General features: G+C 41.2%; 1 protein-coding gene across 1 annotated transcript; it reads right to left on the bottom strand.

Moving 5' to 3' along the window:
- Positions 1-450: 450 nt before the first annotated feature.
- Positions 451-1,835, bottom strand: RPRM (reprimo, TP53 dependent G2 arrest mediator homolog). The gene has a single exon (XM_061135243.1). It carries the CDS (start codon positions 1,685-1,687, stop codon positions 1,358-1,360), a length of 330 nt encoding a protein of 109 aa, XP_060991226.1. The 5' UTR covers positions 1,688-1,835; the 3' UTR covers positions 451-1,357.
- Positions 1,836-15,017: the final 13,182 nt, after the last annotated feature.

Genomic DNA, 15,017 nt, shown 5'->3' with positions numbered 1-15,017 from the left:
TTTTTTAATCAGGACCCTGACGCCTGCTTGCTGACGTTGGTCAGGAGAAGATGCCTTCCCTGAAGCCTAGCCAAGCCGTCTCTTTTCTTTCATTAGCGGTGTAACCCTGTGTTCCCACCGGAGCCCTGCATGGAAGTGTAATCTTCCCGCGGGGGCCTTCCGTTTTCTCGCCTGGCTCAGAGCGCTGAGCCTAAATGAAATATAAAATATTAACTGAAAGGGAAAACGAAGGATGCTGCCTCCAGGACGGCTCCAGGGCCTGAGGCTTGGCCAGGGCACTCGTCCCTGGGCCTCTCTGTCTCGCTCCCACCCTCGTGCCTGCGTAGGATCCCCGAGTTGAATCGCAGCTCGCCAAAGCGAATTCCACCTCGGACTGGTAACCTGACCCGTCAGCGTCGCCCGTTCCCTTCGGCCCGGAGTGCAGAATGACCACCAGGAGGCCAGGAACAAAACACTTAAACGTTGCATTTATTAAGGAAATTTTAAATAAGGAGAAAAAAAAAAAGTCAAAACGGTTTCACGAATGTCAAGAGCACTTTTGTGGTGTAAACCGTGCAGTCACGAGCTAGGAGTTCCATTCCGGATCTTTGCCCCGGGGCCAGCTGGAGTGCCAGTCCCCACCACCCCGCCCCCCAAAGACCCAGTTGGAAATGCAATAAAAGAAACAACTCATCCCATTCACATTAGCAGGCTCCCCTTCCCCCCACCCCTTCCCCTAACACAAAACTCTAACCCCCAGGCAGGGAAACAGGCCACCAGGACGGAAAAAGACTTATCAAATATTCGTATTCAAGCAAACACACACACAAAACCCCTTAAACGGCACGTTACAATCAATCAAAGGTATTTTATCGTCTGTCCTGCCAGGGCTGCAAGGAGCGGGAGGGAATGGGCGCGAACCTGGCCACGGTTTGCGTGTCCCCGTTAGTTCGGTTAAGTGGCGTATATGCGGGTCACTTTTCCGGTCACCAGGCAATAGATGCCGTTGGTCTCTGCCTGCCCGCCCTCTCCACTGCCCCCCCGAGCTTGGCCCACCTGCGGGTGGAAAGGGGCCTTGGCCTGGGTCGGTGTCCCCGCATTCTGCGCCAGTGGCAGCTTCCAAAGTTCTGCGCCCTATTCGCCTTCTCTTGCCACTTGCTGCTGAGTCCAGAGTCAGGGCTCTCTTCTCCTACTGCCAGGCCTGGGGACTTTCAGAGGGCGAGCGATAAACGGGTTCGCTTCATCCCGAAAGGCAGAAGTCGAGAGAAAAAACTGACTCCGACAGGTTTGCTTCGCCCAGTCTCGCATGGTGAGGGGGCGCGGCCGGGCTGGCGAAGTGGGGAGGCGAGGGGCGGCTGCCGCGGGGGCCGGGGACCGGTCAGTAGGGCCCCACGACCACCGCCTCCACCTCCTTAGACGGTCTCCGGTCCTTCACCAGGAAGTTGATCATGCCCTCGGACTTGATGAGAAGGTTGCAGCCCAAGAAGAAGATGCCGAAGACCACGGTGAGCGAGAGCACGCACATGACGGCGATCTGAACCACGCGCATGATATACAGGCTGCGCTCGTCCGGGCCGCCCTCCGCGAAGCCGTCGTCGGTCACCACGGACGCCTGGGTGCAGCAGCGCACGGCGCGCTCCAGCGCCTCGCTGCTGTTGGCCAGAAACAGGCCGGCCACGTCGGTCTGGTTGCCCAGCGCCGGATTCATCGCGGGCGGGCGACTCGGCAGGCGAGGGTCCGAGGGGTGGGAAGGCGGTGGCGCGGCAGAAACAGGTGAGCTGAGCGCTCACTTGGGGACTCGCGCGCGCGGGGACCGCTCGCTCGCTTCTTTCCAAAGTCCCCGGCTGGTGGGAGTTTCGCCGGAGCCTTCCCGCCGCGCGCCTCAGTCTGGCTGGTCTGCGCCGTGTGCTTCTGCCCGGGCGGTGCTCGTTCCCGGCGCTCGCTCGACTGGGGGCTGTTGGAACTTGGCGGGGCTGGGCCAGCCGGGCCGTGGGAGGTGCGGACGGCGGCGGCGGGGCTGCTCTCTGGGCGCACAGCGGCCCCTTCTGGCCGCGCCGCTGCTCTGCGCCCGCCGCTGCTGGGCGGTGGGGGAAACGAATGGGGCGGACCCCTTGCTTTTTCTTGCTTCGCCTCTTTTCCTACTCCAAGGCTAGGCAGAGATCGCTTTTCTGGCTTTTCTGGCTTGATGGATGATTGAAGAGTTTCGGGTGGGGGAAGGGTTGCGACCAACTGAAAGTTTCCTAAAAACTGGGTCACACAAGTGTCCTTGGCCTCCCGCCCCTCTCACCTCTGGGAGGGGGAAAGTGGCGATGAATCGCAGGTGCCAGATGGTGCCAGCGAATACGTGGGCCCGCCGCCTGTGCCTGACTTTGTCTCGCTTGCGACGAGCCGGGAGGGAAGGAAGGAGAGAAAGAAAGAAAACGAGGGAGAGAGGAAACGATTGGAAAACAGAGAAAGGCAGATTTTATAGAGACTCTTGGGGCAAAAGAAGAGGGTTTAGGGAAGGAAGGGTTCTTCTGTGGCCTTTGTGGTTGCCAGGAACAGGGTCACCTCCCTGGAAAGGGAGGCGAAGGTGGACAGAATGGCTACTCTTGTAATCTCAATTGCAAATGAGTTTTTGGATGTGCTTCCAATGTTTTTCTCTGCTGGCAGTAAATCAGTTGTTTAAGGGAATTGCTCATCAGCACCCATCACCTAGAACACAGGCCAACTCCTGGAAGATCTCCCCATTTTCCGTAAGCTGATGTATTTCACCCTAGTCATTTTAAACGAAGCTACAGATGTTTAAAGGGCCTGATTGAAACTTCAGTCTATTATGATTCTGCTTCTGGTTTCAGTGAAATGTTACAAACCTGTCAGATTGTTTCTTGAGCTCTAGAAGAATACGTCAGGGTTTTTTTTTTTTTTTTAATCTTTTCTACTCTTTTTCTTCCCCTTCACTTCTCCTTCCTCTCTCCCTTCCTTTCTTCTTTCTTTTAACTGTAACAGCTGGAAACCAGTAACTTGAAGCCCAGTTCAAACTTTTGATAGAATACATTTATTAAATTTCTATTAAAACAAAGTAGCTGTCCTGCCATTTTCAGCTCTATTCTCAATTCCATTATATTTGCTTGTTAAACCCTCTGACTTTTGTCTCCCCAAACATTATTTACTACATGTTCAAAGCTTTCCTTAAATGTTTTGTGCTACTTTGTGACCACAATAAAATAGAGTGAACTGTATTTTAGTGAAGAGTTTTCAACTTTGGGATGTTGATTGTATACCAGCGTCAACAAGTTTAGATGCTTCTAAGTAGCTAATTTTATTTTGGAGGGCTGTTTCACAGCTGAAGACCTAGGCTTCTGGGCCTCATCCATAATTCATCTGGTTTATTGCTCTAATTTCCCATGGTTATAATTGCCCTGAAGAATGCTCCAGTCCCAATAATTTCTTCTTTGGACAAATTTATTATTTATTGATTGGAAAAAAATTATTTAAATCTCACTATACATTCAGCCTGTCTTAGTTAATATGGGTGGTACTTAACAGTAAAACTTAATGCGTATGTGAAAAATTATAGAAGAATTTAAGATAATATAAAGCAATACTACAATGAATGGTAGAGGCAAGTAGTTAGAATTTAGAAAAGCAAAAGGTGGAGAATAGAGGTCACTTACAGGGATATTGGGACTTCCCAGATAGTGCTAGTGGTAAAGAACCCAACCGCCAATGCAGGAGCCATAGAAATATGGATTTGATCCCTGGGTCGGGAAGATCCCCTGGAGGAAGGCATGGCAACTCACTCTAGTATTCTTGCCTGGAGAATCCCATGGACAGAGGAGCCTGGCAGGCTACTGTCCAGTGGGTTGCAGAGTCAGACACAACTGAAGCAACTTCACACACACACACACACACACACACACACACACACAGAAGGATATTAACTTGCACAGGATTGTGTGTTTAGTTGAAGCTGGGTACAACTAATTATAGACTGTAGCCACCTCTTTATGTGACAAAAACAAAGAGAATTATGATACATTTGTAAGGTCTGGTTACAAAAAGTTCCTAAAAGTGTTAATTGAATCATTTCAGAATTTGAGTATATTTGTTGATATTAACAATACTACTATTTTAGTCAGAAGTTATTATAAAAAAAATGATCAAATTTTGCCATTCAGTAGAGGTTTTGTATCATTAAACTTCTAGATTTGAGGGCTTCCCTAATGGCTCAGATGGTAAAGTATCTGTCTGCAAAATGCAGGAGACTGTGGTTTGCTCCCTGGGTCAGGGAGTATCCCCTGGAGAAGGGAATGGCAACCCACTCCAGTATTTTTGCCTGGAGAATTTCATGGACAGAGGAGCCTTGGTGGGCTATAGTCCATGGGGTTGCAAAGAGTTGGACATTTCTGAATGACTAACACTTATTTCACTTTTCAAAGGTTTTGTATCTTTAAACTTGTAGATTTGAGGAGTACATTTTTAAAAGAAATAATGGAACACTCTGACATTATTTTATTTCAGCTTTAATTACTTACAGCCACAAAATTGTGGATAAAATAATTGCGATTCCCATCAACTAGTTCAGCTCTCTGGGAATGTAGTTTTGTTCCTTTATACCCCGCCTCACACTGCCACCAGTCTGATTTTGTTGGATAAAATTGCTCAAAGTATTTACAGGGAAACTAGCTATAAACCAAGTAGTAGAAAACTAACATTTATCACACACTTATAACTGGACTTAAAGGGATATGGATAGGTAGAAGTTTTCTATAGAAATTGTTTATCTGTCCCTTTGGTATTTTGAGTGAAAAATGTTCTTTCAGCTTTACTCTTGTTTTTCACCTATTTTCTAGAAAAATCTTAAAGATGTAAAAAAATTCTTTAAGAAATGTTTATATAGAGAAACTTTGATTTCTGGAAAAGCAGATATTGATGTGAAATGGGGTAATGTGTTGGTACTGGTGATTCACTTCAAATAAAAGGATTTTGATACATATGACTCACTGTTATTTTTATTTATAGTGACTTCTACTTTATTGGGCAGGATGTTTGATTTCAAAAAGTTAAATCCTTATTATTTCACAATATACATGTTACACAAGGAAAGAAACATGTATCTATTCTTTACTGAAAATATATCTATAGCATATAAAAAATTCAATAAAGATATCCCAGGCTGATGTTGATGGGCCTCTATGATCAGTGGGCATTAGATCTATAGTTTGAATAGTTTTGATGTAGGAAAAGACAGTTGCAATATCAAAAATCTTTTCCTTGAGTCTGTCTCTGTGTATATCATGAATATAGTAAGTAGAGATTTTTTTAAAAGAGAATATCATACACCTAACGGATATTTATTACTTTGGGGCAAACTTTCAAAAAATAATTTATACCAGATTACACAATTTAAATAGGAATAAGAGCAGGCACTCATATTCATTCATACAACACCTGGAACACAAGAGGAAAGCCAGAAATAAGCCAAACAGACCATCAAACTACCAAAATAGTTATCATGAAAGCCAAATACCTAAACTCATTCCTTTTTCTCATGAGGTTGATCCCTCAAATTCTCTCAAATCTGTGCAGTTGGACTTCTCATGCAGTTTTAGCTCTCTCTTCTATCTCTTTTTTCTTGATTACAGGATATCAGTATCAACATGTGGGTTGCAGAGGAGAAAATGGCTGAAGGTAGCTGCTTTTACAACAGTAACAAACAGAAGGAAAAACAGAATAAAACATTAAATAACATAACATGCACAAATTTTCTAAGAGTGTACAGTATTAATTTGGGGATGTTAAATACAGAGACAAACATTCTTAGATGGTTAGGAGTCTAGCAAAATGTGTAAAGACATGGACTTTGAATCCTGCTGTCCTCAATTACTAGCTGTGTGATCTTGGAAAAATTCCTTTACTTCTTCATATTATTTACTTTTCTGTGAAATGGAGATGATATTTCACAGGAGGTTGAAAGGATTGATCTAATCCATGAAAATAGCTGAGAATAATTATTAAATAAAATAGTCATCAAACAAAATAGTTACTAGATAAAAATATATTGCAGTAGCTCTTGAGGAGGCAACAATTGTATAGTTCATTTAAAAAAAAGGCTAAATTTTGTTCAGTATTATTTTTTCAAGAAGGCTAGAAAGTGAGTGATGCATTTTAGAAAAATTGCCATATGAAGTGATTAACCTTGTTAAGGAAAAAATTGAAAGGATGTGGAGAAATTAGAACCCTTGTGAGTTACTGATGGGAGTGTAAAATGGTATAGCCTATGTGGAAAAAAAGAGTATGGTGCTTGCTCAAAAAATTAAACATATAATTGTCATATGGTCCAGAAATTTGATTTTTAGGTATATTCACCCAAAAGTTGAAAACAAGGGCTGAAATAGAAATTTGTACATATTCATAGCAGCATTATTCACAGTAGCCAAAAGGTAGAAACAATTCAAATGTCCATTAGCAGATGAGAGGATAAAGAAGATGTAGTATATACAAAAAATGGACTATTATTTAGCCTTAAGAAGCAATACAATTTTGATACATAGTATAACATGGATAATTCTTGAAGGCATTGTGCTAAGTGAAATAAGCCAGACACAAAAGCACAAATACTGTATGATTCCATCTATATCAAGATAGTTAAATTCATAGAGACAAAAAGTAGAATAGTGGTTATCAGAGGCTAGGGTGAGAAAGTAATGGTAAAATATTGCTTAACTGAGAAGTATGAAGTTTTATTTGGAGAAGATGAAGATGTTCTGTAGATAAATGATAGTGATGCTTGCACAACAATATGAATGTACTTAATGGCACTCAGTGGTCCACTTGAAAATTGTTAAAATGGTAAATTTTATGTTATTTTAATTAGATCTAGCATAGATACTATGCAAATTTCTACTATTCATAGAAGTGGGAAAATAACCCCCAGACCTCACTATTCATCTCCTCATGGCTTAGAGATTGGTGCCCTTAGAAATTTAGAGTATTTTTTCTCCCTATCTTTTTGCTATGCTTATTTTAACTTAGTCTTGACTGTACTGTAAATACAGTTTGTATCTTGCTTTTTTCCTTAACCCTGTATTAATTATCATATGCACATTTTTAATAGTGTGTAGTACTTCATTGTTGAAGATACTATTGTTTATAAATCATTACTCTTCAGTTATGTTCCTCTCATATATTTTTATTGAATCTACTACAGAGAATATTTTTGCTCATTAATGTTTATAAACCATTACTCTGTAGTTATGTTCCTTTCATATATTGTTATTGAATCAATTACAGAATATTTTTGCTCATTAATATTTGATAGGATAAATTTGCACAATTGCAATTTTCAGTGATAACAGTATTTTTTAAGAAAAAAGTAGCACATATCCAAATTGTTTGTTTAAAAAAAGGTATTACCAATCTTCACTACCATTTGAAAAGCATGCAAATTTTACATTTTTATCATGCCCTCTAGAGTAGGTATTCTCAACTTCAGCTACTGTTAGAAACACCTAAAGAGCTTTTAAAGTTTTTGATATCCAAATCAAACCCACAAGGATTAAATCAAAATTTCTGAGTGTAGGTCCTAAGTGTCTATATTTCTTAAAATTTCCCAGGTGATTCAATACATGAGCTATGACTGAAAACCACTGGTCAGAGCAGTGTTCTCAAACTTATCCTGTCTTAAGATCGCCTAGACTGGGCTGGGAAATGACTGATTCCCAGGTACTGTTGCAAGCCAGTTGAATTTAGAATTTCCCTAACTTACTTTCTGGGTTCATCCATTGGGATTCTGCTTCAGTGGGCCTGTGATGGATCCCTTAGTAAATGCTGTTCTTGAACACCACATATGATTTTTAAAATTATTACTGCATGTTTGATGGGGGGGGGGGGGGGAGGTACCTTGTTGAAGTTGTGTATTATCAATTGTAGCAGCCAATGGTTTTACATACACATTTTAGAGCTGTATATCCTGCTTTGTAACCTTTATATTAAGATTCAGATCCTTTGTCTATTTCTCATTTGATATTTTATATTTGTATTGATTTACTGAGTTGTAACAAACCTATAGGGTTTCCCAGGTTGGCTCAGTGGTACAGCAGCCACTTGCCAATGCAGGAGACGTGGGTTCAATTCTTGGGTCAGGAAGATCCCACGGAGGAGGAAATGACTCCCCACTCCAGTATTCTTGCCTGGAAAGTTCCATGAACAGAGGAGCCTGGTGGGTCCATGGGGTCACAAAGAGTCAGACATGACTGAGTGACTGAGCACACATGTACACAACAAGTCTGTCAAATATGTTAACGTTAAGCATGATGAATTTATAATTTTTTTTCAGTTCCCTTTCCTTTTAAATTAGGCTATATACTTTTTGGGTACATGGGACTTTCTTACATATGTAAATACACTGACATTTCCATTTGTGATTTCTTTCATTGCTTTTTCTCTTAGAAGGGAAAGCACATATTTAAGTTTTTCCATGTAAGACCCATCTTTGGGACACAAGTTCAGACAAGTCTCTACCACAGAAGCTTTTTTCAGCTGGCTCACTGGAGACATACACTTTGACCTGGCTTAGCTTTAATGGCCTTGCAGAATGCTCCCATAACATCTGCTAAGACATCAAACCAGGATGTGAAAGTGTTGCAAAGTCATGTGTGGATTTTCATTTTAAGAACAGTCTAGCATTGCTACCATAAGATTAATAGTTTTTCTAGTAGACATATCTACATTTTATATACAACATCAGCCCATGCGTAGCCAGCACTTTGAGTTTGCTTCCTTACTAGGTACAAGAAAGCTATTCTGGATCTTAGATTATATAGATTATCCACAGCAATCCACCAGAAGACATTTAGCAATAAGACACCCCAGGAGACCTTTCACATCCATCTTGTAAATTGCTTGGGTGATCTAGGAGAAGAATGGTGAGCAGTGAATGGTGTAGGCAGATGGTCCATTCACACCAGCAAATACATCTATGCTCTCATTCTCTTGGTTAGCCATAAAACTTTAGTGTGGAGATGAAAATAAAATCATGTACAAAGTTAAGCTAACCCTAGTAATACATAAAGCCCACCTCAACTATGGGAAATAACCCCATCACAAAAGGAAATATTTTATGATTCTATTTATATGGGGTGTCTAAAATAATAAAACTCATAGAAGCAGAGACAACAGTAGTTGCCAGACACAGAGGAGTTTAGTCAATGAGTATGAAGTTTTAGTTATGCCAAATGAATAAGTTATACATATCTACTCTATAGCCATAGCCTACTGTCAGCAACAAGGTAACATGCACTTCAAAATTCATTGAGGGTAGACTCATGTTAAGGGTCCTCATTACAAAACAAACAAAACACAAAACTAAGGGGTACATAAAAACTCTGAGAGGTGTTAGATATGTCTGTTACCCTAATCGTGATGATGGTGTTACGGATCTTTACATATGTCCAAACTCATCAAATTGTATATGTCAAATATATGCAGCTCTTTATATATGTTATACTATTCTTTTTTTTTTTTTTTTAAAGAATGAATTAGTTGTCTATGAAATAGAAAGAAGTGTGTTTCCCAGAATTCACTGAAAACAGACTGAGATAGGCCCCTGAACCCATGCAAAAAAATTGTCTGGTGAATTGCTACCATCGTCAAAGATAGTATGTGTTATGTATTCTGGTAGTTATGGGCTGATGGGAGATTTTTTTTATGTTTCTAAACTTAAAATGTTTTCCCTCACTCATAATTTATTATTTATGTATTATTATTTTTATTTTTGGGGCTTCCCTGGTGGCTCAGATGGTAAAGAATCTGCCTGCAATGCAGGATACCCAGGTTTGATCCCTCGGTTGGGAAGATCTGCCAGAGAAGGGAATGGCTACCCACTCCAGTATTCTTGCCTGGAGAATTCCATGGACAGAGAGGGGCCTGGTAGGCTATAATCCAGAGGGTTGCAAAATGTCAGACACAACTGAGCAATTAACACTTACTTATTTTTATTTTTAAAAGTTTTTTTTGTATTTGTATTGCTTTATATCTATAAAATGTAAATAATAACACAAAATTTTAATGTTTAGAATTTAAGGGATTTCAGGTATCAATTTCTTTACAGTAAAATGTGTAAACTTTCATTTTTAATGGAAATTTTAAACTTACACTTCTAAAGTATAGAACTGCCATATGACCCAGCAATCCCACTTCTGGGCATACACACTGAGGAAACCAGATCTGAAAGAGACACGTGTACCCCAATGTTCATCGCAGCACTGTTTATAATAGCCAGGACATGAAAGCAACCTAGATGCCCATCAGCAGATGAATGGATAAGGAAGCTGAGGTACATATACCCCATGGAATATTACTCAGCCATGAAAAAGAATTCATATGAACCAGTCCTAATGAGATGGATGAAGCTGGAGCCCATTATACAGAGTGAAGTAAGCCAGAAAGATAAAGAACATTACAGCATACTGACACATGTATATGGAATTTAGAAAGGTGATAACGATAACCCTATATGCAGAACAGAAAAAGAGACACAGAAATACAGAACAGACTTTTGAACTTTGTGGGAGAATGTGAGGGTGGGATATTTCAAAAGAACAGCATGTATGCTATCTATGGTGAAACAGATCACCAGCCCAGGTGGGATGCACGAGACAAGTGCTCCGGCCTGGTGCACTGGGAAGACCCAGAGGAATCGGGTGGAGAGGGAGGTGGGAGTGGGGATCGGGATTGGGAATACATGTAAATCCATGGCTGATTCATATCAATGTATGACAAAACCCACTGGAAAAAAAAATAATAATAATAAAAATTAAAAAAAAAAAAAAGAAAAAAAAAAAACTTCTAAAGTATAGAGACTGCATCTGTCTGATTTATTTTTTGATTTTTGCATCTACTTTGTTAATTCCAGGGAAAAACAGTCAGCAAGTGAGGGAAACAATGAGAGTCTTTCCTTCCTCTTGTGTTTAAATACACTCTCTGGACCTCTGACCTGGGGCCATCTGGTGACGATTGATTTCCTTCTCTGGGAGGAGAGTGAAGATTGTCCTTGTGTTCCACAGGTGACCTCTTTGAGTCAGAGTGTTCTTTCAGGGCACGGGCACATAGAGTAATAAGGTAAGTAGCAGCCACAATGTTCTCATCAGTTAATACCTTTTTACTGCTTTTGAAATAAAGGGCCAAGAAAAGCATGCAATAACTCACCCCCAAGCTTGATTAAAAATCCCTGACCACTGAACATGCGGAGAGGTTCTCGGAATGATACATTGTAGACCTGTGACATCCTATTTTTAGATTTGCAGAATAGGCAGTTTTTGCCTCCACAGATTTTTTTTGGTCACTATTTCATCCTGATTTTCTGCCCACTGTTTAAAATCTGCATGATTTAGACTTTAAAAGTGAAAAAGCTGCTCAGAGCCTTCAGTGTCGCTGGTGCTTCCCCTTCCCACATTAGAGAAATAGGGCCTGTACCAGCCTCCAAACCGGGAGAAGCAGGTGGCTGCAAAGAGGCATGAAAGATGCAATCTGTCCAATTTCTCAGTTTCAACTCAATTAATCTGAGGCAGGATTATATCTTCCATTTCCATAGGACAAGTGTGTACTGTTTTCCTTGAACATATAAAAATATGAAGGAGAAATCAGACTGGAAGCAAAGGAAAACAAAATCTTTCCCATAGCACGTTAAATTTAGACTTTTGTATTTGAACTTACAAGATTTATGTCTTCTGCAAACGTGTACACACAGTGGAAGGAGACAGTGAAAGTCACCTATTTTCAGATAATAAGCAGGAGTGGTGTTGTTTCTGTATTCACACACTGGTAATAGTGGCAATAGGAGTCATTCAACCTTTACTGAATGCACATCTGTGATTCTGCAATGGAAAAACATATATCTTTAAAGACATTTTTAAAAGTCAGTGTGACATAGGTCACTGAGCAAGTCAGTTACCAATATCGCTGCTCAATTTCCTTATCTGTCCATCCATTTCTCTTTCCCCTCCCAAGATTTTTATGACAAATAATTAATATATTTACTTGGGAAATTGGTATGGACTATTTATGGCATAAAGTAAAGAGGAACTAAAAAACCTCTTGATGAAAGTGAAAGAGGAGAGTGAAAAAGTTGGCTTAAAAAACTAAGATCATGGCATCTGGTCCCATCATGTCATGGGAAATAGATGGGGAAACAGTGGAAACAGTGTCAGACTTTATTTTGGGGGGTTCCAAAATCACTGCAGATGGTGATTGCAGCCATGAAATTAAAAGACACTTACTCCTTGGAAGAAAAGTTATGACCAACCTAGATAGCATATTAAAAAGCAGAGACATTACTTTGCCAACAAAGGTCCATCTAGTCAAGGCTATGGTTTTTCCAATGGTCATGTATGGATGTGAGAGTTGGACTGTGAATAAAGTTGAGTGCTGAAAAATTGATGCTTTTGAACTGTGGTGTTGGAGAAGACTCTTGAGAGTCCCTTGGACTGCAAGGAGATCCAACCAGTCCATCCTAAATGAGTTCAGTCCTGGGTGTTCATTGGAAGGACTGATGCTGAAGCTGAAACCCCAATACTTTGGCCACCTCATGCGAAGATTTGACTCATTGGAAAAGACCCTGATGCTTGGAGGGGTTGGGGGCAGGAGGAGAAGGGAATGACAGAGAATGAGATGGCTGGATGGCATCATCGACTCGATGGACATGAGTTTGAGTAAACTCCGGGAGTTGGTGATGGACAGGGAGCCCTGGTGTGCTGCGATTCATGGAGTCACAAGGAGTAGGACACAACTGAGTGACTGAACTGAACTGAACTGATTTATGGGTATATAGCTACTATGGACAGAATGTGTCCCCCCCAAAATTCATATGTTGAAATCCATCATATGATGATTTTAGGAGGCAGGGCCTTTGCCAGGTGATTAGGTCATGAAGGATCCACGCTCATGAATGAGATTAGTGCCCTTATTACAAAAAAAAAAAAAAAAAAAAAAAGAAAAAGACTGTTGTTTAGTTGCTAAGTTGTTTTTCTGGTTCATTGTGAAGTGGCTACTTTGACCCACTTTTTCTATGTAAGAAAAGGCCCTTCCTTATATCAGTAAAACTATGGATGCTATCCACTACTTGTAGCTGAATATAATCCCTCTTTGTTTTCAGTTTTGTTTGATTGTACAGAATTAAAAGTATGGTCATTTTTCTGTGGAAAAAAGACCCCTTTCCACCATGTAAGGTTGTGGGGAGAATGCAGCCATCTCTGACCCAGGCAGAGGGCTTTTGTCAGACACTAAACCTGTCACCAATTTAATCTTAGACTCCCCAGCCTCCAGAACCATGAGAAATACACGTTTGCTGTTTTAAGTCAGAGTCCATGATACTGTTGTTATAACATCCTGAAAGGACTCAGACAAGAACTAAGAGATGTAGTCTCTGAACTTCCAGTAACTGGGAAGGCAGACCAGTTCAGTTCAGTTCAGTTGTTCAGTCATGTCCAACTCTTTGTGACCCCATGGACTGCAGCATGCCAGGCCTCCCTGTCCATCACCAACTCCCGGAGTTTACTAAAAATGATGTCCATTAGTCGGTGATGCCATCCAATCATCTCATCCTCTGTTGTCCCCTTCTCCTCCCACCTTCAATCTTTCCCAGCATCAGGGTCTTTTCCAGTGAGTCAGTTCTTTGCATCAGGTGGCCAAAATATTGGAGTTTCAGCTTCAACATCAGTCCTTCCATTGAACATTCAGGACTGATGTCCTTTAGGATGGACTGGTTGGATCTCCTTGCAGTCCAAGGGACTCTCAAGAGTCTTCTCCAACACCACAGATCAAAAGCATCAACTCTTCTGCTCTCAGCTTTCTTCACAGTCCAACTCTCACATCTGTACATGACTACTGGATAAACCATAGCTTTGACTAGATAGACCTTTGTTGGCAAAATAATGTCTCTGGTTTTTAACAGCTGTCTAGGTTGGTCATAACTTTTCTTCCAAGGAGTAAGTGTCTCTTAATTTCATGGCTGCAGTCATCATCTGCAGTAATTTTGGAGCCCAAGAAAATAAAGTCTGCCACTGTTTCCACTTTCTCCATCTTTTGCCATGAAGTGATGGGACCGGATGCCATGATCTTAGTTTTCTGAATGTTGAGCTTTAAGCCAACATTTTAACTCTCCTCTTTCACTTTCATTAAGAGGCTCTTTAGTTCTTCTTCACTTCCTGCCATAAGGGTGGTGTCATCTGCATATCTGAGGTTATTGATATTTCTCCCAGCAATCTCGATTCCAGCTTGTGCTTCATCCAGCCCAGTGTTTCTCATGATGTACTCTGCTGCTGCTGCTAAGTCACTTCAGTCATGTCCGACTCTGTGCGACCCCATCCCTGGGATTCTCCAGGCAAGAACATTGGAGTGGGTTGCCATTTCCTTCTCCAATGCATAAAAGTGAAAAGTGAAAGTGAAGTCACTTAGTCGTGTCCAACTCTTCGCGACCCCATGGACTGCAGCCTACCAGGCTCCCCCATCCACGGGATTTTCCAGGCAAGAGTACTGGAGTGGGGTGCCATTGCCTTCTCTGATGATGTACACTACAATGTAAGTTAAATAAGTACAGTGACAATATACAACCTTGATATACTCCTTTTCCTATTTGGAACCAGTCTGTTGTTCCATGTCCAGTTCTAACTGTTGCTTCCTGACCTGCATACAGGTTTCTCAAGAGGCAGGTCAGGTGGTCTGGTATTCTCATTTCTTTCAGAATTTTCCACAGTTTATTGTGATCCATACAGTCAAAGGCTTTGGAATTGTCAATAAAGCAGAAATCGATGTTTTTCTGGAACTCTCTTGCTTTTTCAATGATCCAGCGGATGTTGGCAATTTGATCTCTGGTTCCTCTGCCTTCTCTAAAACCAGCTTAAACATCTGGAAGTTCACGGTTCACGTATTGTTGAAGCCTGGCTTGGAGAATTTTGAGCATTACTTTACTTGAGTGTGAGATGAGTGCAATTGTGTGGTAGTGTAAGCATTCTTTGGGATTGCTTTTCCTAGGGATTGGAATGAAAACTGACCTTTTC

This window comes from Dama dama, chromosome 33, assembly GCF_033118175.1.
Source record: "Dama dama isolate Ldn47 chromosome 33, ASM3311817v1, whole genome shotgun sequence".
Taxonomy (NCBI): Eukaryota; Metazoa; Chordata; class Mammalia; order Artiodactyla; family Cervidae; genus Dama; species Dama dama.
This window is presented reverse-complemented; position numbering and strand designations above follow the sequence as displayed.

Bases quoted from the DNA above. Each gene is read 5' to 3' on its own strand.
- RPRM (XM_061135243.1), bottom strand. From the start codon at position 1,687: ATGAATCCGGCGCTGGGCAACCAGACCGACGTGGCCGGCCTGTTTCTG.